The sequence below is a fragment of the Pogoniulus pusillus genome, chromosome 4, assembly GCF_015220805.1.
Source record: "Pogoniulus pusillus isolate bPogPus1 chromosome 4, bPogPus1.pri, whole genome shotgun sequence".
Taxonomy (NCBI): domain Eukaryota; kingdom Metazoa; phylum Chordata; class Aves; order Piciformes; family Lybiidae; genus Pogoniulus; species Pogoniulus pusillus.
In genome coordinates, this window is record NC_087267.1 from 19,589,375 (window position 1) to 19,615,714 (window position 26,340).

General features: G+C 59.6%; 1 protein-coding gene across 1 annotated transcript in view; it reads left to right on the plus strand.

The window, feature by feature from the left end:
- Nucleotides 1-26,340, plus strand: part of SHANK3 (SH3 and multiple ankyrin repeat domains 3) — a 235,853-nt gene that overhangs the window by 191,814 nt on the left and 17,699 nt on the right. The window contains 7 exon segments of the mRNA XM_064142320.1: nucleotides 1,243-1,378; nucleotides 3,937-4,017; nucleotides 7,312-7,335; nucleotides 8,719-8,846; nucleotides 11,044-11,143; nucleotides 19,494-19,591; nucleotides 19,593-21,853. Of these exon segments, the coding sequence (XP_063998390.1) occupies nucleotides 1,243-1,378; nucleotides 3,937-4,017; nucleotides 7,312-7,335; nucleotides 8,719-8,846; nucleotides 11,044-11,143; nucleotides 19,494-19,591; nucleotides 19,593-21,853 (2,828 nt within the window).

A 26,340-nucleotide genomic window follows, 5' to 3' on the forward strand; every position in this document is an offset into this window, starting at 1 on the left:
CTCAATGGAGCAGTGTTTCATACTGATATTGTACACTTCAAGTCTTGATCCTCCAGCTGTGGTTGGTTACCTGCACTATATCACAAGCCCCATTTTATCTGCACATTGGCTTCATCAGCTGAGTAGATTAACGAGCCACACCCACATTCCTCTCACTCCCAGTGCCTTTTGTCCACCATCTCTGCCAAGGGCCACAATCCTCACTCTCACTACAGGCTGGGGAGTGAGCTGTTAGAGAGCTTTGAGGGTCCCTTCCTTGTCCATTGGCCAGTTGAGGTTCCTCAGCTCCTCCAGAAAGTCTGTTTGGAGATGTTTTGGGGAGGGTTGGACAAGATGACCTCTGAGGGTCCCTTCCATGTGCATTGGTCTGTTGAGGTTCCTCAGCTCCTCCAGAGGTCTGTTTGGAGATGTTTCAAGGTGAGGTTGGACAAGATGACCTTTGAGAGTCCCTTTCTTGTCCATTGGCCTGTTGAGGTTCCTCAGCTATTCCAGAAAGTCTGTTTGGAGATGTTTTGGGGGGAGGGGTTGGACAAGATGACCTTTGAGAGAGTCCCTTCCTTGTGGACTGGCCTGTTGAGGTTCCTCAGCTCCTCCAGAAGGTCTGTGTGGAGATGTTTTGGGGAGGGTTGGACAAGATGACCTTTGAGAGTCCCTTCCTTGTGCACTGGCCTGTTGAGCTTCCTCAGCTCCTCCAGAAGGTCTGTTTGGAGATGTTTCAAGGGAATTGGACAGGATGACCTCTGAGGGTCCCTTCCATGTGCATTGGCCTGTTGAGGTTCCTCAGCTCCTCCAGAAGATCTGTGTGGAGATGTTTCAAGGGAATTGGACAAGATGACCTCTGAGGGTCCCTTCCATGTGCATTGGCCTGTTGAGGTTCCTCAGCTCCTCCAGAAGATCTGTGTGGAGATGTTTCAAGGGAATTGGACAAGATGACCTCTGAGGGTCCCTTCCATGTGCATTGGCCTGTTGAGGTTCCTCAGCTCCTCCAGAAGGTCTGTGTGGAGATGTTTTGGGGAGGGTTGGACAAGATGACCTCTGAGGGTCCCGCCCCTGGTTCTGTGAAGGTTGTTGCCAATGATGGGTGGCACAGCTGAGCCCTGAGAACCTGCTGGGCAGTAAACCAGACGCAGAGGTGTGAGGGTCACCCCGGTTTGGTGGCTCAATGCTTACACTGGTTGTGCTCCCTAGCCCTGGCCCTCTCGTGGTGCCAGCTGGCCCTCAACTCTGCCCTCTGTGTCCTAGGTGAATGGTGTCAACGTGGTGAAGGTGGGGCACAAGCAGGTGGTGTCCTTGATCCGGCAAGGTGGCAACCACCTGGTGATGAAGGTTGTGTCTGTCAGCCGCAAGCCAGAGTCAGAAGAAGTGGTTCGCAAGAAGGGTAGGTGGCACTGGGTGAGGTGGGGGGGTTGGCATCACCTACACGTGCCCATGGTTCTAGAGGCCGCCTGGGTCTCCCAGGAGGAGCCTGGCATGAGTGGGTGCCCCTAAAGCTGCTGAGGGAAGGAGGGAGGGCACCGTGGTGGGAAGACCTGCCCAAGCCTGGCACAGAACGCTTTGTGCACAGAGCGTTGGCAGAGCTGGGCCGTGCCAGCTGGAGAGTGGTACAGGGATGATGGAGCTGGCTGCTGGCACTGGGACAGCTGGGCACTGGCAGCTGTGGTGCCACACTGGAGCTGGTTCCTCCTGAGGAAACCAGCAGCTTGTGATGCCCACAGGAGTGGTGCTGAGAGCAGAGGCACCACCCTCACCCCCTGTGCCATCATGACCTGGGGTGGGTCATGGTGGGGAATTGCCCCCACTGTGGGGTGCAGGGAGGTGGCATGGTGGAGAACCAACCCTACCAGGGTTGGGGTGATGGAGAGCTCAGCCTGGGGCTGACATGGTGGACAACATTCTTTGTGGAGATGGGGAGGGCATTGGGATGCAGCTCGGTGCCCACAGCATGCAGAGGGTGCCAGGGTGGAGCTCGTGGCTAGAAGCTGCTGGTGCCCCTGGCCACTTGTGGGACTTGCCTTTGCTCAGGGCAACCACCACAGGTGGTCTTGGTGCCACCAGAAGGCTCTGGGCCTTCGCCACCTGGTCCACAGACTCTGAGGGCAGAGGTGGGCTCCAGGGGGAAGGTTGGTGATGGAATCATGGCAGGGAACAGCTAGCTGTGGGGGGCAGGGGCACATCTGAGGGCAGCCAGCTGAGAAGACAACATCTGGCAGCACAGGGCAGACTGTTCCTGTCTGTGCCCACTCTCTATGGGGAGATTCTGTGGAGCAGAAGCAGGGTGCTAGGTGCCAGGAGCAAGGTGCTGGGCACTGGCAGGGGTAGTGGGTGCTGGTAGGAGTGCTGGAGCAAGGTGCCAGGTTCTGGAGTAGGGTACAGTTAGGGGTGCTGGGTGCTGGATCATGGTGCCAGGAGCAGGGTACTGGTGGGGGATGCCAGGTTGTGGATCAGGGTTCAGTTAGGGGTGCTGGATCATGGTGCCAGGAGCAGGGTACTGGTGGGGACTGCTGGGTGCTGGAGGGAGGTGCTGGTTGCTGAGGGGGGTGCTGGGTGGCACTCTGCTGGCACTGCACACGTGCGGAGGGGGCGGGAGGCAGCTCAGCCCTGGCACCCGGAGCTGCAATTTTGTTGTCACGGCACAAAAGCAGAAGCCGTGGGCAGGGAGGAGGAACTGGGACCAGTGCTGGGATTGGTGCTGGGACCAGTGCCGGCACCACCCAACGCTGCTGCTGCTGCCCTCTGCCCTGCTGCCCAAGCGCTGCCCCTCGCTGCCCGTGCCCCTCGCCCACCCAGCTGGCCAGATGCTCTTCCAGTGGTGGCAGGGATCCAAGTCCTGCCCTGGCAGGGGCCCTGTCACGGTGGGAGGGGGATCAGACCCACCCCCTGCCCCCTCCTCTGAGGCTCCCCTCGTCCCCGTGGCACTGGCACTGGCATTGGCATTTTTGGGGTGGAATCCGCCCCTGCTGAGTGCTGTGATGCAGGCAGTGCCAGCGCAGCCCGGAGCTGGCGTTGCCATGGCAATGGCTGAGCGTTGAATCCAGCGCTGGCAGCCAGCGGGCGAGGAGGAGGAGGTACCCAAGTGAAGAGGAAGAGCCAGCAACTGCTCCCTGCTCGCTGGGCTCATGGCATGCGGCTCCTCCGGGGGCACCGCCGCTGGTCAGCCTGGCTAGGGAGCCCCTCGGGCGGCACCACAGCCTGGCACGGCACCTCGTCGTGGCATTGCATCTCATCCTGGCACGGCATCTCACGCTGCTACCTCTCCTTATCCTGGCACAGCACCGCCTCCCGGCACGGCCCGCTGCCAGCCCGATGCCCACTGTGCGCCAAGGCTGCCCGGCTCGGAGCCGGCCGCTGCCATCTCCTCTGCCTTAGGTGCCAGCGCCGAGGGTGGGTTGTGTGTATGCGGGGGGGGATCGTTTTGGGGAGCGGAGCTTGAGCTGAGCCCTCCTCGGACTGCTTCCTCCTCCTTCCCCCTTCCCCGCCCCCCTCCATGGCACCCACGGCGGGCACGCAGCCGGAACCCCGCGGGTGGGCACCCCCCTTCCTGCCGTAAACTCGCCCACGAGCGGCAGCATCTCCGGTGGGTCGCAGGGCGAGGCGTTGGCTTTTGGTTTGTTTGGTCGTTGGCTCTTTTTTTGGGGGGCGTTGTTGGGGGGGGAAAGCCATGACTCGGACTCTACTCCGCTGAGGGCTGTCTGTGGCAGCTGCCCTGCTTCCGTGCCCGGCGCCCCAGGCGCCCGGTGCCCGCGGCCGTGCCAGCCAGGACCATGAAGAAGTTTGCCTCCACGCGTAGCCTGAACAAGATCCTGCAGCAGTGCGACTCCTCCTCCCGCGAGTACGAGGAGATCCAGGCCGTGGAGAAGAAGTGGCACCTCCACCTTGCCACCCCGAGAAGGCTGCTGGACAGGAAGGGCAAAACGATGCCATCTCTCTTCCTTGCAGCGCCGCCGCCCCCCAAGAGAGCCCCCAGCACCACCCTCACCCTGCGCTCCAAGTCCATGACCGCCGAGCTGGAGGAGCTGGGTAAGGCTTTTGCTGGGCATGGCTGTTGGAAGGGGGGTGGAGGAGGGGGTGGGGTGGGTGCATGGTGGGCATGGAGTGACAGAAGCCACCCCCTCCACTCCCCCAGCTTTCCATCTCTGTGCAGGGTGGGCATGGGGAGGGAGCAGCAGAAGCCACCCCAGCTCCATCTCTGTGCAGGGTGGGCATGGGGAGTGAGCAGCAGAAGCCACCCCAGCTCCATCTCTGTGCAGGGTGGGCATGGGGAGGGAGCAGCAGAAGCTACCCCAGCTCCATCTCTGTGCAGGGTGGGCATGGGGAGGGAGCAGCAGAAGCTACCCCAGCTCCATCTCTGTGCAGGGTGGGCATGGGGAGGGAGCAGCAGAAGCTACCCCAGCTCCATCTCTGTGCAGGGTGGGCATGGGGAGGGAGCAGCAGAAGCTACCCCAGCTCCATCTCTGTGCAGGGTGGGCATGGGGATGGAGGAACGGAGCCCTCCCCAGCTCCATCTCTGTGCAGGGTGGGCATGGGAATGGAGGAACAGAGCCCTCCCCAGCTCCATTTCCATGCAGGGTGGGCATGGGGATGGAGATGCAGAGCCCACCCCAGCTCTATCTGCATGCAGGGTGAGCACTGTGTGCATGGGGATGGAGCAGCAGAGGCTACCCTGGCTCCTTCACCATGCAGGGGTGTGCATGGGTGGCATGTGGGGAGGGGGATGGGGCAGCAGAACCCTCCTCATGGTAGCCATCTCCAGGGGAAATGGCTGGGCAGGAGCACAAGGAAGCTCCTGTGCCAGGGTATCCATCGTGGCAGTGGGGGTAGGGGATGAGACCCTGTTGGCAGAGAGATGCAGGAACCCCCCCACGAAAGAGCCAGGACCCTGCCCCTCACCAGAATTCTTGGGCTATGCCCCTACTCCAGTGTGTGCCTCCCCCAGGCTGTGCTCACCTCAGGCTATGCCCCCTTGTCTGTTCCCCTCCCTGGGCTGTGCCCACCTGGCAGACCCCACCTGGGCTGTGCCCCACCTGGGCTGTGCACCCTCTGGCTGTACCATACCCCAGACTGTGCTTATCCTTCAGTACCCACCCCCCCTCCAAGGCTGTGTCCCCCCTAGGCTGTGCTCATTGAGAGCTGTGCCCCCCATACCTTCCTGTGCCTCTGCCCACATCTCCTGCCACCCCCACCCCCCCTGCCTACATCTCCAGCTGCCCTGGCAGCCCCAGCCCTCAGCTCCTGGTGCTGCTCAAAGCCCCCCTGCCCCGACCCCAGCCTGGCATCCACAGATCCTGTGCCCAAGCCCCTCGGTCTCCCCAGCTCTGCTGGTGCCCACTGAGCCCAGCCCTTCCCAGCTCTCCTAGTGCACACTGTGCCCCGACCTGCCAGCTCTTCTGGTGCCCACTGACCTCCATGCAGTTAAGGTGGGCACGTCCTGGTGGTGGCAGCACCAAGGCTATCTGGCAGAGCAATGGCTGAAATGTGGAGGGACTCTGCCCTGGTGCCACATGAGCTTGGCTCTGCCAAGATGGGTGGTTGCAGGCTAGCACAGGGTGGGATGTTGGATGTGCCATGCGGAACCCAACAAGAGCACAGGCAGAGTGAGTGGCACCCACTTCAGGAGTGCCCAGTGCCACTTTGGGCCATGCTTCAGCTCTTCTGGTGATGGTCCTGCTGTGGTGGGGATGCAGGGATGGGTTTGGTGGCCACAGCCTCTCAGAGGGGACACCTTGGAGGGCACCAAGTCCAACCTCCTGCTTGAGAGGGCACCCACCAGAGGGGCAGAAAGCCAGGCAGGGACTCACCACCTCCCCTCTTCTTCAGGGCTTGGAAGGAAGGTGCAGGGCCCTCTCCCACAGTCATGTCCCACCCCTTGGAGGTCCCTGGAAAGATGTGGACCTTGGGGAGGGTCAACCTCATGATCAACCGTGGGGCTGAAGGGACAAATCTTGAGTGGTTAAGGGTTTGCAGCAGCTGCTTGGTGGCTGTGATGGCTTCTTTTCTGCTGAGCTCCCTGCTGTGATCCCCCCACCCAGCCCTTGCTGCTGAAGCTGAAGGTGTGGTGGCCACCAGAAGCCCTGAGGGGAGGCCTCAGAGCAGCCCATATCTGCCTTTCTGGGCTCTTGCCTTTGCAGACAGCCTCCAGGGCTGATGGTGCTGATGGTGATGGTGTCTCATCAGCTCCTTGCCTCTGAGGACACCTTCCCCAGCTTCACCTAGCCCACCTCTGGTGAACAGCAGCTTGAGTCACACCTCGTGACGGAGGGACAACCCCAACCACAGCTCTGGGGGGTGCCAGGTGGGGTGTGGGACCTCCCCCTGGGCTCGAGGGAAGCCAGAGAGGTGTGAGGAAGGGTCCATGTGCTTGGGTGAGCAGAAGCTGGTGGGGACTGGAGGAGAAGGGACTTCAGGAAGAGCAGAGCAGCAGCTCTGCCAGAGGATGCATCAACCATGAGTCCTCCCCAGCTGCAGGAGGCTTTGGCATTCCAGACGCTGCCTCTTCTGCCTGGAGAGGGGCTGAGGAGCAGCAGCTCTCTGCCGGGAGAGGGAGGTGGGGATGTGTCATAGTCCTCATCTCCAGGAGCCCACAGTGCTTGGGCCCTGCTCCACGTCCTCGGAGCAGGGAGAAGGTTGAGCCCTGTCCCACCACACGGCCCCAAGGAAGGGCTGGGGGGGTGACACTGTGCTGCTGGTGGCCCACCCACCAGCTCTGCTTGGTTTGGGGGCAGCACCCACCCAAGCCTCGATGGTGAGGGGGTTCAGAGCCTCATCTCCTCTCCTGAGTGCTGGTGGGGAGAAGGACACCTCCAGCTGCGGCTTCTTAAGGGCACATTGGTTGGGTGGTGCCTGTCATTTTGTCCTTGCAGCCTGGTCCTGTCCTGCACCTGCCTTGACATCTTCTGGCATGCTGGGCCAGTCTCCTTGAGGAGCAGGTTCCCAGCAAGCTGCTGGCCATGCTGGAAGTCAAGGAGATGGCTCCTTAAGAGAGCATGGAAAGACTGGCAGCTCCTAAAGGGCTTTTCTCCATGGCTGGGGCATTAAAGGCCACCCAGACCTTCTCCTGCTCTCCTTTCCTTGCTCTTCTGGTCTGAGAGTGAAGGAAGAGGAGGGAGGCTCACTAAGGGCTGGTCCAGTGGTGGGGCTGTGGAGAAGCCAGCTTGGCTTGGTCCTCGCTGGAGTGTGGGGCCAGGACCAGCTTTGGCCATCCCAAGGAGGATGCATGGGGAGCTCCAGCACCCCCAGAGCCCAGCAAGCCAGGCCGGGCTGGGTGGGAGCAGAAGGTGCATGCCACTCATCATGTCTCTGTTTCTTGATTCCAAGCCTCCATGAGGAGAAGAAAAGGGGGTGAGTGAAACCAAACATGTCCTGGGGCTCCTCCCTTCCCACCAGTGCCCACCCAGGCACTCGAGCTGCACCCCAGCTCCTTGTCCCTGGGAAAAAATGGCTCAGCTCCAGGCATCTCCAGGGGATCCTCCAGGGTTGGCTTCCTCCCCACCCCCTCCATGTTATCCACGTGCCTGGTGTAGGAATATCCCTATGGGTGGAGCCCTCAGAAGAGGCTCTTCCAGCCCCTGCCAGGTGAAGTGGCAGCCACATTCTTGGCCATGCCCAGCACTCTGCAGGTGCTGCTGCTCCTGGTGGTCCCCATGCCATGGATGCCCCTGAGGATGGACCTGAGCCGTGGGCAGGCTATGGTGGCAGCTCCAAGGGCTGGCCCAAGGCACAGTCAGAGTCCCAGACTGGCTTGGGTTGAAGGGACCTTTAATCCTCATCTAGTTGCCCTTGAAGTGCTAGAAGGCCAGATTGGAAGGACCTCAAGGATCATCTGAGCCAACTTTTCTTGGCCAAGTTGGCCTGGTCTGAGTCTTCAGAGTGCCCATAGGTGGGGAAAACCCAGCAGCTGGCTGAGGAGAAGCTGGTTTGGCTTCTGAGTGTCCTGGCTCGAGGTGGAGAGGGCCACCTACCATGGAGGCCACGTTGTTGGTGCTCAGGCTGGCTGGGGTGAAGCTAGCTGCAGAAGGGCTCCATACATAGTGGCTGTAGAAGGGACATTGCCTGAGGGACTACAGGAGCAGGAGGTTCTTGTCAGGTTGGAGAGCTCCATCACCTCTTGACTCTTCTACACTGGTGGTGGTCTGAATGGGTTTGGTTGGAGAAGACCTTTAAGATGGTGAAGTCCGACTGCTGACTGCCAGGTCACTGCCAAACTGTGTCCCTCTGCACCTCGTCTCCAGTGCTTTGGAGCCCCTCTAGGGATGAGGACTCAGGGTGGGGGGGCTCAGGCTCATTCTGGAGATCAAAATTAGATCTGGGCTGGAATTTGCTCTTCTTCTAGTGGAAGGCTGAAGGTTCCTCAGCCTGTGGGACAAGCAAGAGCGGTCCCTGCCCTGGGAGCTGGCAGGACCAACCCTGGAGGTCAGAGGTGCATATGCCTGCTTGGGTGGCTCCAGAAACACCTCCAAAACTTTCCTCAGCTGCTGGCTGGGGAGGAGACAACCCAGCAGCCACTTCCCCATCGCAGAATGGGTTGGTTTGGAAGGAACATTAAAGGTCATCCATGGGCAGGGACACCTCCCACTGGCCCAGGTGGCTCAAGGCCTCATCCAGCCCAGCTTCGGGGAGCTGTTGCTGATGCTCAGCAGGCTGCGGGGCAGGCGGAGGTGGGGTCTGTCCTGGGGCAGCTGCCTGAGCCTCCTTGACCTGCTGGCTTCTGGGTTGGCTTTGCAGAGAAGCTGGATGAGATCCTGGCCGCGGCCGAGCCGGCGCTGAGGGCGGACATGGTGGAGGCGGACTCCAGGGCGGCCACCGTCAAGCAGCGGCCAACGAGCCGCAGGATGACCCCCGCGGAGATCAGTGTGAGCCAGCGGGGCTGGGGGTGCTCACCTGGCCTGGGGGGGCTGGGGGGCACCAGTGGGGCTGTGGGACGGGGACTGGGGAGACCACGGTATGGGCTGCTGGGATGGCAGTGTGGCTGTGGGGCCATGGCCAGAGGGGCATCGCTGTGACCTGATGGGGCTGGGGGGACACCAGCATGACTGTGGGGCCAGAGGGACACCACCATGGCCTGATGGGGTTGGGGGCACACCAGCATGACTGTGGGACCATGGCCAGAGGGACACCACCATGGCCTGATGGGGCTGGGGGGACACCAGCATGACTGTGGGACCATGGCTGGGGGTACACCACCATGGCTGTGGGACCAGGGCTGAGGGGACTTCAATGTGGTCTGCTGGGGATGAGGGGACACCAGCATGGCTATGGGAACATGGCTGAGGGGAAACCACCATGGCCTGATGGGACTGTGGGGTCCCAGGGTGGTGTTGGGACAGACCTGGAGCCCCAGGGTGGTGTTGGAGTAGAGCTGGAGCTGTAGGGTGATATTGGAGCAGAGCTGGAGTTCCACTGGGATGTTGGGGCAGACCTTGAGCTCTACTGGGATGTTGGAGCAGAGCTGGAGCTCTATTGGGATGTTGGGGCAGGGCTGGAGTTTGCAAGGTGATGTTGGAGTAGAGCTGGAGCTCTATTGGGATGTTGGGGCAGGGCTGGAGCTCTATTGGGATGCTGGGACAGGCCTGGAGCTTGCAGGGTGATGTTGGGGCAGGGCTGGAGCTCTGTTGGGATGTTGGAATAGAGCTGGAGCTGCAGGGTAATGTTGGAGCAGACCTAGAGCTCTGTTGGGATGTTGGAGCAGGGCTGGAGCTGCAGTGTGATATTGGAGCAGCGCTGGAGTTCCACTGGGATGTTGGGGCAGGGCTGGAGCTGCAGGGCGATGTTGGAGCAGACCTTGAGCTCTATTGGGATGTTGGAATAGAGCTGGAGCTCTATTGGGATGTTGGGGTAGGGCTGGAGCTTGCAGGGTGATGTTGGGGCGGGGCTGGAGCTCTATTGGGATGTTGGGACAGGGCTGGAGCTTGCAGGGTGATATTGGAGCTGCAGGGTGATATTAGAGCAGAGCTGGAATTCCACTGGGATGTTAGGGCAGGGCTGGAGCTTGCAGGGTGATGTTGGGGCAGAGCTGGAGCTGCAGGGTGATGTTGGGGCAGGGCTGGAGTTCCACTGAGATGTTGGGGCAGGGCTGGAGCTTGCAGGGTGATGTTGGGGCAGGGCTGGAGTTCCACTGAGATGTTGGGGCAGGGCTGGAGCTTGCAGGGTGATGTTGGGGCAGGGCTGGAGTTCCACTGAGATGTTGGGGCAGGGCTGGAGCTTGCAGGGTGATGTTGGGGCAGGGCTGGAGTTCCACTGAGATGTTGGGGCAGGGCTGGAGCTTGCAGGGTGATGTTGGGGCAGAGCTGGAGCTGCAGGGTGATGTTGGGGCAGAGCTGGAGCTTGCAGGGTGATGTTGGGGCAGGGCTGGAGTTCCGCTGAGATGTTGGGGCAGGGCTGGAGCTTGCAGGGTGATGTTGGGGCAGGGCTGGAGCTGCAGGGTGATGTTGGGGCAGGGCTGGAGCTCTGTTGGGATGTTGGGACAGGGCTGGAGCTTGCAGGGTGATGTTGGAGCTGCAGGGTGATATTAGAGCAGAGCTGAAATTCCACTGGGATGTTAGGGCAGGGCTGGAACTTGCAAGGTGATGTTGGGGCAGAGCTGGAGTTCCACTGGGATGTTGGGGCAGGGCTGGAGCTGCAGGGCGATATTAGAGCAGAGCTGGAATTCCACTGGGATGTTGGGGCAGAGCTGGAGTTCCACTGGGATGTTGGGGCAGAGCTGGAGTTCCACTGGGATGTTGGGGCAGGGCTGGAGTTCCACTGGGATGTTGGGGCAGAGCTGGAGTTCCACTGGGATGTTGGGGCAGGGCTGGAGCTGCAGGGTGATGTTGGGGCAGGGCTGGAGCTTGCAGGGTGATGTTGGGGCAGGGCTGGAGCTGCAGGGCGATGTTGGGGCAGGGCTGGAGCTTGCAGGGTGATGCTGGAGCCCCTTCCAGAAAGTCGTGGTTGGCGGAGGTGATGCTCTGGGACCTGCCAGCTCCATCTTCCCCACATCCAGGCTGGATGTTGGAAGGGCCCCTGGGAGGGCCACCTGGTGCAGGCCCCAATGTCCTTTGTCCCCTCCCACAGTCCCTGTTCGAGCGGCAAGGGATGGCTGCCCACGCCGGGGTGCTGGCCGAGAAGCCTCACGTCTCGCTGCGCAAGGGCATCCCCAGGACCAAGTCTGTAGGTAAGGCCCAAGTGGTGGGGAAGCCTCTTCTCAAGGTCACTGAAGGTCCACATCTGGCCTGCAGAAGGATCAGGGGAAGGGCTTTGGGCCCTGCCTGGGGGCTAAAGGTCTTGGGAGATCACAGTTGAGTTGGAAGGCAGCGATGGTGGCAGATGCTGAGCGTGGTTCTGCTCTGAGGGTTGCTGAGATGTTTGTTCTACTGCTCTGAGAAGGCTGGACTGGAGAGACTGAGGACCTCCAGAGGTCCATCCTCACTTGGTCTACTTTTTGGCACTGTCAGGAAGCTTCTCCCACCCTCCACAGTGGCAGGGAGGGTTGGTGGCTGATCTTCTCTTGGGCCATGTTGGGCTGGGCATGCTGGAGGGTTGGTTGTGTGTCAGACCATGATGGGTACCAAGGTGGGACCATAGAGCAGGTGACAACTTGGTGCTTCACTGGGCGAGAAGAGGACATGGGCTGAAAGAGGCACTTGTCTGGGCTCTGTTGGGGTCTTCAGACCCTGTCCCTAAAGGTTTGCAGTGCAGAGATGAGCCAGTAGTGTGCCCAGGTGGCCAAGAAGGCCACCAGCAGGCTGCCTGGATCAGCAATGGTGTGGCCAGCAGGAGCAGGGCAGGGATTGTCCTCCTGGACTAGATACTGCTGAGGCCACACCCAGGATCTTGGGGTCAGTTTTGGGCCACACATTCCAAGAAGGACGTTGAGGAGCTGGAGCAGGTCTAAAGAAGGGCAATAAAGCTGGGGAAGGGTCTGGAGAACTTGTGAGGAGCAGCCCAGGGAGCTGGGGTTGTGGAGCCTGGAGAGAAGAGGAGGCTGAGGGGAGACCTTCTGGCTCTCTACAGCTCCCTCTCCAACAAGTTGCTCTTGATGAGACCTCGGTTCCACTTGGTGCTCCTTGTCCTGGCACTGGGCATCACTGAGAAGATCTGACCACATCTTCTTGCCCCTCACAGGTCTTGCTGAGCATTGCTCAGATGCCCTCTGAGGCTGCCCTTCTCCAGGCTCAGCAGCCCCAGGGCTCTCAGCATCCTCACAGAGATGCTCCAGGCCCCTCAGCATCTCCCCAGCCTCCACTGGACTCTCTCCAGTAGCTCCCAGTCTCTCCGGCACTGGGGAGCCCAGCACTGGCTCCAGTTCTCCAGCTGTGGCCTCCCCAGAGCAGAACAGATGGGGAGGAGAACCTCCCTTGAGCAGCTGACCACCCTTCTCCATTCCCCCAGGACACCCTTGGCTTTCTTGGGCAACTTGGTGTCCACCAGCACTGCCAGGTCCTTCCCAGCAGGTACCCCTCACCTGCAGGGGTTCCTCAGCGATGAGTCAGAGCTGATGTATGTAAAGGAAGAGGGACAGCAGAGCTGGAGATGTCCTCTCAGGAGCACGGGGTGGAGTTGTGTGGCTGCAGTATCCAGCAGTGAGCCCAGGGGAGAACTTCACAGAGCTCCTCCTTGTCCTCCATCTAAGAGCTGGCTGAGTCTGCACCCAGGGGAAGCATTGCTGTGGAGGAGGACAGCAGCTCCTGGTCTCCACTTTGCTGGCCACAGCAGACAGCAGAAGCAGCAGCTCTTGGAGCCCAGCTAATGAGCGTTGTGGAACTCCAGAAGAGCTAAAATAGCAAGCAGGCAAGCAGGAGAAATTGGGTTGCAATTGGGCTTCTTTTAGAAGTCCTCTTGAGCTGTCATTTCCCACCCACGGAGCAGGCTTCTCTCTACACAGTCAGTTGACTTCATGATCAAAAACCACTCCTCACAGCAAGGAAGAAGATGAAAAAGAAACCAAACCAGTGGAGGTTTGTCTGCTTTGGGTCTTTGGATCACAAAGCTGAGGTGGCTTCCCAGGCACTCCTGGCAGAAGATCAAAGAATTCCATGGTTGCATCTCCCAAGTGTCTGGAGGCAGTGGTGGGGTTTAACCCTCAGTTGGCCAATGCAGGGAGCAGCAGGGAGCAGAAGGGAGGAACTCTTCCCACCAAGATGTGGAGAGAAGAAATGTTCTGCAGTGGGGAGGCTGAGAGAAGATCTGTCAGCCTTCCAGGAGAGCCACCACACCATCTGCTCCAGCCTCAGGAGCTTCAGACACTGGGAAGCCTGCAGAGCTCTCCTGGTGGCTGCAGGTCTCTTCCCTCAGCAGATCAGAGGTGATGCAGAAGGTGGCTTTGCATGGATGGAGTTGAAGAAGAGTTCAGGTTGGGAGAAGCCTTGAAGCTCAAAGAGTCCAATCCTTAGCCCAGCACTGCCAGGGCACCACCAACCCATGGCCCTCAGCACCACATCTCCATGGCTTCAAAAATCCTTTGGCTTCAGGAAGGCCTGCTGGGGAAGCAGAGATGTCCTCCCTGATCCCCTCCCAGGACCATCCTGAGTCAACTCCCAACACCTTCTCCTCCTCAGGAGGTTCTCAGGTTCACTTCAGCTGCCACCCAAGCTTTCAGCAGCCACTACAACACTGTGATGGGCCAAAGCCAGTGAGTGAGGTTCACCAAGGCCAAGGGCTGGGTCCTGCTCTAGGGTCACAATAAGCTCAAGAAGGCTCCAGGCTGGGGGCAGAGTGGCTGGAAACTGCCTGGTGGAAAAGGACCTGAGGAATTGGTGACAGCAGCTGGAGATGTGCCAACATGTGCCAGGGTGGTCAAGAAAGATCAGCAATGGTGTGGCCAGCAGGAGCAGGGCAGGGATTGTCCCCCTGCACTGGGCACTGCTGAGGCCAAAACTGGACTCCTGGGGTGAGTTTTGGGGCCCTCATTCCAAGAAGGACATTGAGGGGCTGGGGCCTGTCCAGAGAAGGGCAACAAAGCTGGGAAAGGGTCTGGAGAACTTGTGAGGAGCAGCTGAGGGAGCTGGGGTTGTTGAGCCTGGAGAGAAGGAGGCTGAGGGGAGACCTTCTGGGAGGCTGGAACCCAGTGGGGGTTGGTCTCTTCTCCCAAGGAACAAGAGACAGGACAAGAGGAAGTGACCTCAGGTTGCCGCAGGGGAGGTTCAGGTTGGCCATGAGGAGCAGTTTCTGCCCCTTGAGACTTGTCCAAGCCTGGCCCAGGCTGCCCAAGGCAGTGCTGGAGTCCCCATCCCTGGAGGGGTTTCAAAGCCATGGAGATGTGGTGCTGAGGGCCATGGCGTGGTGGTGCCCTGGCAGTGCTGGGTCAGTGGTTGGCCTTGATGAGGTCTTTTCCAGACCAAGCTTTCCAACACTGCCTGAGCTCTGCAGATCCCTGGGCCTGCCTCGTCCTCCTGCCATTTCTGCTGTTGCTAAGGGCTGCTGTTGTCCCCCCTACCCATAGGTGTGTCCTCACCTGTTGTCTCCTGCTTGCCTTCTTCTGTGGTTTCTGGGGCAGTTAGTGGGTACTGCCAGGCAGCACTGGGCTGATGTGCTTTGATCTACCAGGCTGGAGAAGAGATGGAGGAGGGGATGGAGAAGTGCAAGGCTTTGGAGGAGAGATGGTGGAGAAACAGGGAGATGGAGGCCCTGTCATGAGCAGGAGCAAGCAGGAGAGGAGAGGTGGAGGAGCAGCTGATGTGGTTGCTATGCAGGAGCTGGTGGCAGGCACAGAGGAGCCACCTCAGAGCAGAGTCTGCAGGTAGAGAGCGAAGAGCCTTGCCAAGAACTTTTCCTCCCACCTCTCCCAGCAGCCACCTCTGCTCCTGCTGAGTGTCTTGCTAAGGAGCAGCAGGAGATGGTGCTGGTCACAGGGAGCAGACATTACTCCGGGTAGAAGAGATGTGGAGCTGTTGGAGTGGGGCCAGAGGAGGCCACAGCAATGCTGGGAGGGCTGCTTTGGGTTGAAGGGTTCTTCCAAGCTCATCCAGTCCAACCCTCCCTGCACTCAGCAGGGACATCCCCAACCAGAGCAAGTTGCTCAGAGCCCAAACCAACCTGACCTTGCAGCTGGTGTCTCCTCTGACCTTGCGGCCCCCAGGCCAAGTCTGTTCTCTGCAGACCAGGAGGTCTGAGAAGGATGAAGCTCTCCACTTGTATCTCCTGAAATAGCTCAATGTCCATCTGCAGGGTAGTCAGCATGGCCCTGGGACAAGCTCCTGGCTCTGGACCATCTTCTGTAGCAGTCAGGGTGACAGAGATGTCCTTACTGCAGCTCTTGACCCTGCTCAGGCAGGAAGCAGACTCAGCAGAAGGGTTGGAGGGCTTTGGGATCTCGGTGGTGCTTGGGAAGGTGCCAGTGGCTGCAGTGCAGCACACTGTGGCTCCAGCTAGTGCAGGAGCTCCTCCTGAACGCTGCTCTTCTGTTGTTGCCCAGGGAGGGGTGAGAAGAGGCCAAGGAGATGATGTTGCTGTCACTGCAGTCCTCAGCTCAGAGGGTTCTGGCCACATGATAGCCCTAAAAAGGTGCCTCCTCCATGGCTTTGTCCATCCCTCTTTGAGCTTGTTCCGTGCTTCCAGCTCCTCCTGCTGCTTTGGTGGTGAAAAGTCCCCAAAATAGCCCAGATTGAGGTTGGGCAGCCTGAGGAGATGAGAAGATCCTGCTCTGGCCAAAAAGACCACTCCTTGTTCCCACCATGGGCACTGGTGACGTCATGCCAGGGGGCAGCTGCCAAGTGCTGGGGCTGCTGGTGGACAGCCCAGAAGCAGCTTTACAGCCCCAGGAGCAGGTGTGCACCACACTGCTGTGCCAAAGAGGTGGCTTTGGACAGCCCAGAAGCAGCTTTACAGCCCCAGGAGCAGGTGGGCACCACACTGCTGTGCCAAGGAGGTGGCTTTGGACAGCCCAGAAGCAGCTTTACAGCCCCAGGAGCAGGTGGGCACCACACTGCTGTGCCAGAGGGTGGCTTTGGACAGCCCAGAAGCAGCTTTACAGCCCCAGGAGCAGGTGGGCACCACACTGCTGTGCCAGAGGAGTGGCTTTCTGTCACCTGCAGCCTTCTCCCAGCAGCAGCTTGAGACCTTGGGAGCAGCTGGGTGCTGTCTGGAGTGGGGACGAGATGTGGCAAGGACAAGGTGAGCATCCTGGAGCAGGTCCTGGTGAGGAGGGGCAGGCTTTGGCAGGGGGAGGCTGGAGGAAGCTTGGTTGCTTGGCTTGATGGTGACCACCTGCAGCCCTGCTGCTGTCTCTGTGATGTCTACCAGCATGTGGATGAGAAAGGGTGGACATGAGCCAGCCATGTGTCCTCCTAGCCCAGACCCAACTGTGGCCTGGGCTGGTCCCCAGCAGTGTGGGCAGCAGGTGGGCAGGGACTCTGCCCTTCTGATGAGACCCTCCCATGCAGAGCTGGGGCCAACTCTGGAGTCTTCAGGACTGCAGAGACTTGTACCTGGTGGAGCAGGGGCAGAGGAGGCCACAGCAATGCTGGCAGGTCTGGAAGCCTTCTGCTGTGAGGCCAGGCTGGGAGAGTTGGGGGTGTTCAACCTGGGGAAGAGAAGGCTCCAGGGAGGCCTTCTGGTGTCCTTTCAGTGCTTAGAAGAAGGATGGGGACAGAGTTTTGAGCAGGGCCTGATGTGCCAGGACCAGAGGTGATGGTTTGGAACAGAAAGAGAGCATCAGAGTGGAGAGGAGGGAGAAATGTTTGCCCCTGCGGGTGGTGAGAGCCTGTGCCAGGCTGCCCAGAGAGGAGGGAGATGTCTCATGCCTGGGACCATCCCAGGTGAGGTGATTTGGGTTTGTGAGCAACCTGCTGTGGTTGGGAATGTCCCTGCTGAGTGCAGGGGGTTGGACTGGATGAACTTGGAAGGTTCTTACAACCCAAAGCAGCCCTCCCAGCATTGCTGTGACCTCCTCTGGCCCCACTCCAATGGCTTCCAGTCTTTCCTATGCTGAGGACTCCAGAGCTGGACCCAGCACTGCAGGAGGGGGAATCTCAGCAGGGTGGAGCAGAGGGGCAGAATCCCCTTCACCCAGGAACCCCCCCCCCCCTAGGATCTCTGTGGAGCCTGCTCCTCAGCTCTGTCTAGCAGGTGGAGATGTGACAGGAGACGAGGAGCTGCTGCTGGGAGGTGACACCCTTGGGTGCGAGCTGCACAGCCTGGTGGCACTGAGCTGTCTGGCACTTCGGCGACTGCGTGCTGGCAGGTTGGGTGGAGCGAGAGGTCTGGAGAGCATCCAGGCTGGGGAGGGGTGTGGGGCACAACTGTCTGAGGGCAAGACATCAGGAGAGGCTTTGGCCACCCCTCTGTGCCCAGCGAGCCACCACCTACAACAAGCAAAGCAAAGATGAAGTAGGAAGCCATCTGAGGAAGGAGGTTGGGGTGAGGTGGGGGCAGGAAGGGGATGTCCCTGACCCAGTCTGAGCAGAGCAGATTTAGATGGGATCTTAGGAACAAGCTCTGCACCATGAGGATGGTGAAACACTGCAACAGGTTGCCCAGGGAGGTGGTTGAGATCTTCAGGGCTCTGGGCAACCTGCTCTAGTAGATGATCTGAAAGGATGTCATGGAGAGGTTGGTGCTGGTCTCTTCTCACAGGTAATTAGCGAGGGAACAAGAGGGAATGGTCTCAAGCTGCCACTGGGTGGGGTTAGACTGGACATTAGGAAACATTTTTTCATGGAAAGAGTGGTCAGGCACTGGAATGAGCTGCCCAGGGAGGTGGTTGAGTCACCACCCCTGGATGTGTTTAAAGGTCGTTTGGATGTGGTGCTTGGGCATTGTGGTTTAAGGGTGGACTTCGTAGAGCAGGGATAACAGTTGGACTTGATGACCCTGGGGTTCTTTTCCAACCAGAATGCTCCTGTGATGCCATGATGCCCCTGCTGATTACAGTGGGGATTGGACTGGCTGACCTATCTCCCACCACATCCTCATGGAGAAGCTCAGGAGATGTGGTTGGTTTGTGAGGTGGATTGAGAACTGACTCCACCACGGAGTTCAGAGGGTTGTCATCAGTGGCACTGAAGGAGTCAAGCTGGAGGCCTGCAGCCAGTGGTGTTCCCCAGGGATCAGTGCTGCCTCCAGTTCTCTTCAATGTCTTTATCAACAACCTGGGTGAGGACACTGAGTGCACCCTCAGCAAGTTTGTTGATGATGCCAAGCTGGGGGGGGTGGCTGACACCTGTCAGGCTGTGCTGCCATCCAACCAGACCTAAGCAGGCTGAGAGCTGGACAAAGGCAAACCTCAGGAAGTTCAGTAAGGACAAGTGCAGGGTCCTGCACCTGGGGAGGAATAACAGCAGGCACCAGTACAGGTTGAGGGCTGCCTTGCTGGAAAGCAGCTCTGTGGAGAAAGACCTTGGAGTGCTGGTGGAGAGCAAGTTCTGCACGGGCCAGCAATGTGCCCTTGTGGCCAAGAGAGCCAGTGGCATCCCGGGGTGCATCAGGAAAAGTGTGGCCAGCAGAGCTAGGGAGGTTCTTCTCTGTCTCTTCACTGCCCTGATGAGACCACACCTGGAATACTGTGTCCAGTTTGGGTTCCCCAGTTCAAGAGAGACATGGACCTGCTGGACGGAGTCCAGTGGAGAGCCAGGAGGATCATAGGGTCATAGAATCAACCAGGTTGGAAGAGACCTCCAAGATCATCCAGCCCAACGTTATCACCCAGCCCTGTCCAATCAACTGGACCATGGCACTTAGTGCCTCAATGCCTGGGGAACTTGAGCAGCTCCCCTGTGAAAAGAGACTGAGAGCCCTGAGGCTGTTTGGTCAGGAGAGGAGAAGGCTGAGAGAGGATCTGGTCAGTGTCTACAAATATCTGAGTGGTGGGTGTGAAGTGCCTGCGGCCAATCTCATTTTGGTGGTCAGCAGCAGTAAGACAAGGAGCAGGGGATACAAACTGGAACATGGAAGGTTTCACCTCAGCTTGAGGAGAAGCTTCTTTCCAGTGAGGGTGCCAGAGCCCTGGAGCAGGCTGCCCAGAGAGGTTGTGGAGTCTCCTTCTCTGGAGCCTTTCAAGATCCACCTAGATTCATCCCTGTGTGAACCACCCTGGGTGATCCTGCCTTGGCAGGGAGGTTGGACTCAATGATCTCTGGAGGTCCCTCCCAACCCCTTAGGTTCTGTGATTCTCATCCCTCTGGAGGTCCCTTCCAGCCCCTAAGGTTCTGTGATTCTCATCCCTCTGGAGGTCCCTCCCAACCCCTTAGGTTCTGTGATTCTCATCCCTCTGGAGGTCCCTCCCAGCCCATTAGGTTCTGTGATTCTCATCCCTCTGGAGGTCCCTCCCAACCCCTTAGGTTCTGTGATTCTCATCCCTCTGGAGGTCCCTCCCAACCCCTTAGGTTCTGTGATTCTCATCCCTCTGGAGGTCCCTTCCAGCCCCTAAGGTTCTGTGATTCTCATCCCTCTGGAGGTCCCTCCCAACCCCTTAGCTTCTGTGATTCTCATCCCTCTGGAGGTCCCTTCCAAGCCAGAGCATTGTGTGATGATTCCGTGGGTGCTCTGGAGACCTCCTGTCTGACTCATCCTCTGCTCTCGTTGCCCAGGTGAAGATGAGAAGCTGGCTGCCTCCCTGCTGGATGGGAAGTTTCCCCGTAGCACATCCATGCAAGACACCGTCCGGGAAGGCCACGGGATCCCCCCGCCCCCCCCAGACAGCCCCGCCGCCACCTCCGTCTCCATACTACTTCGACACGGGGCCTCCACCCTCCTTCTCGCCGCCCCCTCCGCCGGGCAGAGCCTACGACACCATCCGCTCCAGCTTCAAACCCAGCCTGGAGGCCAAGCTCCACGGCCTCCCCCAGGTCATCTCGGCGGCGGAGATGTACGACCAAGCCAGGAGCTCCATCCCTTACCCCGAGAGGCAGAAGAGGGCCCGATCCATGATAATCCTGCAGGATTCCTCTCACCTTCCCGTGGAGCCCACCGAGATCCCCCGGCCGGGCCCCTCAGCGACGCCCCCGGAGAAGCTGAAGCGCAAGGGGCGGGTGATTGACAACCCCTACGCCAACATGGGCCAGTTCAACGTCAGCCTCTTCGCCCCCACCAAGCCCCAGAGGAAGAAGAGTCCCCTGGTGAAGCAGCTGCAGGTGGAGGACGCTCAGGAGCGAGCGGCCTTGGCCATCACCGGAGGTTTCTCCAGGGAGCCTTCTCCCACCCGCCGCGGCCACCGCTTGGGCGGCGGCGGGGCCTTGGAGTACCAGCACCATGCCAGCATGGCCCCGGTGGAGGCCACTGGCATCCCCTTCGCCACAGCCATCACCGGGGTGATGAAGGACCGCGACCGGCGCCTGGACGAGCGGCGCAAATCCACCGTCTTCCTCTCGGTGGGGGCCATCGAGGGCACCCCCCCGAGCAGCGAGATGCCCTCCCTGCAGCAGTCCCGGTCCATTGACGAGCGCCTGTTGGGCAGCCGAGACGTTCTCCTGCCTTCCCCCGTCTCAGCTTTAAAGCCATTGATCAGCAGCTCCTCCCCCTCCTCCTCCTCCACCTTCATCCACCCGCTGACGGGGAAGCCCCTGGACCCCAACTCGCCTCTGGCGCTTGCGCTGGCCGCAAGGGAACGGGCCCTCTCCAGCCAGGTCCCATCCCGCTCGCCCACCCCCATCCACAGCCCCGACTCGGACCGCGCTGCGCCCCTCTTCGTGGACATCCAAACCAAAGAGCCGGAGCGGGTCGAGCTGGAGGCCTTGGTGTCCCCTGCCTACTCACCCGTCGGGAAAGGCATTATCATCGGGACTGAATCCGGGACTTTGGCCCCCACCAAGAGCCCCTGGGGCACCCCATCCACCTTGAGGAAGGAGGCTGAGGCCCGGGTGGAGGTGGCCGGCAAGGAGGAGAAGAAGCCGGAGGACAAGAAGTCCATGATCATCAGCATCGTGGACACCTCGCAGCAGAAGACCGCCGGCCTCATCATGGTTCATGCCACGAGCAACGGCCAAGACGAGATGAGCCTGGAGATCAAAGAGGAGAAGCCGATGGTCCCCGAAGGCCACCCGGAGCCAGCCCAGGCAGCCCCGGCAGAGCCCCAGCCCAGCCCCGTGGGGAAGCCCCCGGTCAGCCCGGCCTCAGACAAGACCTTGGGCCAAGGGAGCTCGGAGGAAGAGGTGGAACCCTACACGGTCACCCTCCCACCCGCCCAGCTGTCTTCGAGCGATGAGGAGACCCGGGAGGAGCTGGCCAAGATAGGGCTGGTGCCTCCACCGGACGAGTTCGCCAACGGGGTGCTGGTGACCACCCCGGGCACCCCGGTGAGCCAGCTGGCGCCGCCGGGCGTGCCACCCGTACCAGCGGCGGCAGTAGCACCTTCTCCCACCGGCGGAACAACAACACCCTCAGGGAAGCCTTCTGAAGCCCCTTTAGGCCCCGAATCCGCCGCCGATTCGGGCGTGGAAGAGGTGGACACCAGAAGTTCGAGCGACCACCACTTGGAGACCACAAGCACCATCTCGACGGTCTCCAGCATGTCGACCCTGTCGTCGGAGAGCGGGGAGCCCACCGACACCTACACTTCCTTTGCGGATGGACAAACTTTTATACTCGAGAAGCCACCAGTGCCTCCAAAGCCCAAACTCAAGTCCCAGCTCAGCAAGGGGCCAGTTACTTTCAGGGACCCACTTTTGAAGCAGTCTTCGGACAGCGAGCTCATCTCCCAGCAACACGCGGCCACGTTGGCGTCCGCCAGCATCGGCCGGCCACGCTACCTCTTTCAGAGAAGGTCCAAGCTATGGGGGGACCCCGTGGAGAGCAGCAGGCCCCTCCACGGGGCTGACGACGACAAGCCAACTGTGATCAGTGAGCTAAGCTCCCGGCTCCAGCAGCTCAACAAGGACACCCGCTCGCTGGGCGAGGAACCCGCCGGCTCCACCTTAGATCCCGGGAAGAAGTCACCGGTGGTCGCGGCACGGTAAGAGGAGGAGGAAGAGGAGAAGGGGATGGAGTTGGGGTGGGAAGGAAGGAAGGCTGAGGAGCGAGCCCAGCGGCAGCGTGTTTGTGAGGGGCAGGACTGCTCTCGGGGAGTGGAGACTGCTGAGATGCTTTCCAGAAGCTGGCATGACCTGGTCCATGGCTCCTTTCTCTCTCTCTCTCTCTCTCTCTCTCTCTCTCTCTCTCTCTGTCCCCACTGCGCACACCTGGTGGCCTTGCACTGTTGCTTCTCCCCCTCCTCCCCTCCCTGCCCCACCTCTAAACCTTCTTCTCCCCTTTGTTGGTGTTCCTCCTGTCTTGATGCTGTTGTGAAGCTGCTGTATCTCTGCTCGTGGGTTTCCTCTCCTCAGTGTCTCCTCCTGGACAGTCCAGCAGGGTCTGTGTTCCTCCAGTGCTTCCCATCCCAGAGGACCCCCAGGTGCTAGAGCTTGGCTTGGCCGTGGCTGAGCAGGTGCCACCAGGGTGGGTCGGGACAGCCCCTAGAAAGGTGACAGCCAGCATCCCATGGTGCTTGTCCACTGCTGAGGCAGAGCTCAGGGCTCTTCCTGGGATGATCCAGCTCTGGTGGCCCACAGAGAGATGTTCTGGGTGGGGACTGGGAGCACAGAGCTCAGGGGGTGCTGAGTGTGGTGCTGGGGCTTGCAGGTCTCCAGGCCTGTGGGATGGGGATTCAGAAGTTATCTACACAGCACCCAAGCGTGGTGCTGTTCTCTGGGCCTTGTTCTCCTCCGTACACAGCCCAATGTGAAGCTCACCCAGTCCAGGAGATCCAACAGGTCCCAGCAGAGGGAGCCCAGGCCAAGCAGGAGCCTCTTCCTCTTATGAAGTCCTCCTTGGGTTCCTTCATGGCACCCAGGAGATGCCAGTTCCCTCTCCCAGCCTGGAGCTGTGACTGTGGCACTCCATGGGCATCATGGACCATTTTGTGTCCCTGCTGCTGCCTGCTGTGCCCTCCGTGCCAGGCCACCCACCAGCACCCAGGCTCTGTTCTGAGCTGCTGTTCTCGTGGTGGCAGCAGCTTCTCTGCCCCAAGCCCCTAGCCTAGACCCCACCAAAACTGAACCTGGACCAAAACCTCCACACTAGAGCCCAAAGTAGAGCCCTTGGGGCTCTGAGATCTGGAGCTCCAGCGTGAGCTGATCCAACATCTCCAGCTTCACTCTTGCCAGTTGAGGACCCAGCACTGTGCCACCTCCCACGGCAGCAGGTCCCACCAGCATCACCAGTGGGTAGTTGCTGGGTCAGCAGGATGCTCCAAGCCACGGACAGCTTCTTCTGGAGAGGTTTTTCCAACCAGCTCAGCATGGTGTGTTCTGAGTCCACGTGGTGCTAGCACTGCTGGTGGCACTCCAAGCTGTAGCATGAGGGACAAGATGTTTTCTCCTGCCATACCCCCAGGGAGCTTTCAGGAAGATCCATCCTTCCCTTGGCCCACATCTGCTGGTGCCTGGGTTGGCAGCTGCTGGTGATCCACCTCTTGGCAAACACCAAACATGAGTTTCCAGCTGCAGTTGCCTGGCTGGGCTTGACCCCAAGTGCACGTTCTGGCCATTCCCTGGGGATCTGAGTGCCACTCGTGGTGCCAGCTCCCTCAGCTGGGAGCTGTGGGGACCTGTGCTGGATGTTGGGCATCTCCTGCAATGAGCCACCTCATGCCCCCTTCTCCCAAAGAGTGCTGACTGTGCATGACCTCAGTGGCACCAGAGAACCTGGGCAGCCTTCACTGGCAACCAGGCATGGCATCTCCACAGCTTCCCCAGCCAGGCACTGGCCCTTTGCTGCCTGTCCTCCCTCCTCCCAGGTCTATCCAGTCCCTCATGCAGCCTCCTCACAGAGAGCTGCAGGTTCCTCTATCTCTAGAAGATCTTCTCCTCCATCCTCTGCCTCTCTTTAACCCCTTCCTGTCTTCCCTTTGACCCCAGTGCCTCCAGCAGTGGTGTGGTGCCCTCATCCCATCCTTCCCAGGAGCAGCCAGACCCAACTTGTGACACAATGCTGCTGCCTGGCACCTCCTACAGAATGGGTTGTGTTGGAAGAGACCTTGAGGCTCATGGAGTCCAATCTTTGACCCAGCAGTGCCAGGGCACCACCACACCACAGCCCTCAGGCACCACATCTCCATGGCTTTGAAACCTCTCCAGGGCTGGGGACTCCAACACTGCCCTGGGCAGCCTGGGCCAGGCCTGGACAAGCCTTAGGGGGCAGAAATTGTTCCTTATGGCCAACCTCAACCTCCCCTAGGACAGCCTGAAGCCATTTTCTCTTGTCCCATCCCTTGTTCCTGGAGAGAAGAGACCAACCCCCATCTGGCTCCAGCCTCCTCTGAAGGAGCTGTAGAGAACCAGAAGGTTTCCCCTCAGCCTCCTTTTCTGCAGGCTGAACATCCTCAGGTCCCTCAGCTTCTTCTCCTGAGTTCTCCAGACCCTCTCTGTCCTCCTGCACCAGGAAAGTCCTGCCCATCCTCTCCTCACCCACCCACTGTCTGGCACTTGCTGCTGTCCTTCAGAGTCCAAAGTTCTCAGCCCACTTCTGGAAGCCATCTCTGAAGGTTTTATGCTCCTGGTTGGTGTCGAAGACTTGAGGCACCTCAAGCAGCCAGGGGCAATGCTGCCAGCCCTTGGGTGAGACAAGTCCTCTTCCACCAAACTGCTGTGGGTTCAGAAGATAACCTGGAGAGATGTTGAGTGAGCTTAGGCCACCCTTGCCAGGTCCCAGTGTCTGGACTTCTGGGGGCAACAGCATTGCCTGACCCTCTCTCAGCAGCCCCCTGACCTCAGCCATGCTGCTGAGGGGGAGTGAGGTGGGACCATGCTGATGTAGGATTGTCATCATAGGTCCAGAGATTGGGTTGGGTTGCAAGGGACCTACCTCAAAGTTTATCTAGTTCCAAGTCCTTGCCATGGGCAGGAGCACCTCCCACTGGACTAGGTTCCTTAAGCAACCTCCCTTTGGTCCTTGAGTATCTCCTGAAGGGCCAGGCATCTGGGGGGATGCAGGTAGAGCCCATCTGAAGTCCTCCATGATGCTGGGACCACCAAAGGACCCTGGCCTGAAAGGGTGCTGAGCCAAACTGGAGCTCCTAACAAAAGCCAGAGGTGGGTTGGAGTTCTCCAGAGCTTGAGAACAATGAGAGGTGTCCTTTGCAGGGGCTGTCCTCAAGTTGACCATGTCCATCCCAGGAGCAGCTTGGTGGCAGTGTTGGGGTTTCTTTCTAACCACTTTAAACTCTGAATTCACAGCAGTTCCATGGAAGAGCAGAGGACTTCTCCTGACTTCTCCTTGCCCATGGTGGCTATAGAGCAGGAGACTTCTTGCCCATGCTGGCTGTAGAGCAGGAGACTCCTCTTCATTTGTCCCTGCCCGTGGTGGCCGTAGAGCAGGAGACTTCTTGCCCTGCAGAGCAGATGGTCCTCGTGTGAGGCTCCTTTTTGGGGAGTCCAAGAGCAGAAGACCCAAACCCTTTCTCCACCACACTAACTCTGGCTACGTCTCCTTCCAAGCTGGTTTTCCCCAGGGGAACATTTGACAAGAGAGCCTGAGAAAGAGCCCAAGAAATGCTGAGATCAGAGTCCAGGCCACTGTAGAGATGATTCCTTCTGGTCCTCCCCTCTCCTTGGGGCCTCTGTGATGGGCTAGGGCTGAGGGAAGCTCTGCTGTGCTGTCCCATGAAGGTTTTGCTCTCAAATATGTCCCCACTGTGAGCTGCAAGGGTGACAGTGGCAGAGCAGAGGACAGTTTCCATTCCTACTGCCCCGTGTAAATGATGCTGACCCTTGAGGTGGGGATAGATGGACTCAGCTCCACGGGGAGCAACCCCAAGCATTGCTCTGGAGGCCCACCCAAGGCCACCAGCAGCTCTTCTCAGCCACAGCAGAGGTGAGGATCCTGGAAGACCCAGTGTCCCAGCCTGCAGTGGCCTTTGCTGAGCTGAGCTGCAGGAGAGAGTCACCAAACATCTTGGCACCTTGAGGGTCTCGGGCAGAGTGCCAAGTGGCCACTCCACTCAGCAGGAGATGTTGGGTCAGACCTAACTGCCCCAGTAAAGTCCATGCTGAGGAACAGGAGGTGCTTGCTCCTCATTACACTCACCAGGAAGGCAGAGACACCCCCATCCCAAGACTCGCCCATGGGCTTGCAAGGGGACTCAAGGCCTCCCACGCCTGCAGCATCAACCCCTGTGTTGAAGGTGGCTTCATGTTGAGTGTGTCCCCTTGTCCCGTGACTGGCCGTGGCCGTCCAGCCTTGTCTCATCCCTCACCACCCCTCATGCTCACTCTTAGATCCTCCACCACCTCTGCTGCTGGGCTGGTGGCCAACCACACACCCCCCACACCCCCTTTAACAACTTCCAAGTGCCAGCTCATGATGACCCCCAGCCAGAAGCTTCTCGTGGTGTCCCAAGAGTGGTTGGGGGGGCCTCCAGTAGGGCTCTTTGTGTCTTCTTCTGTTTGCTGCTCTTCTTTGTCT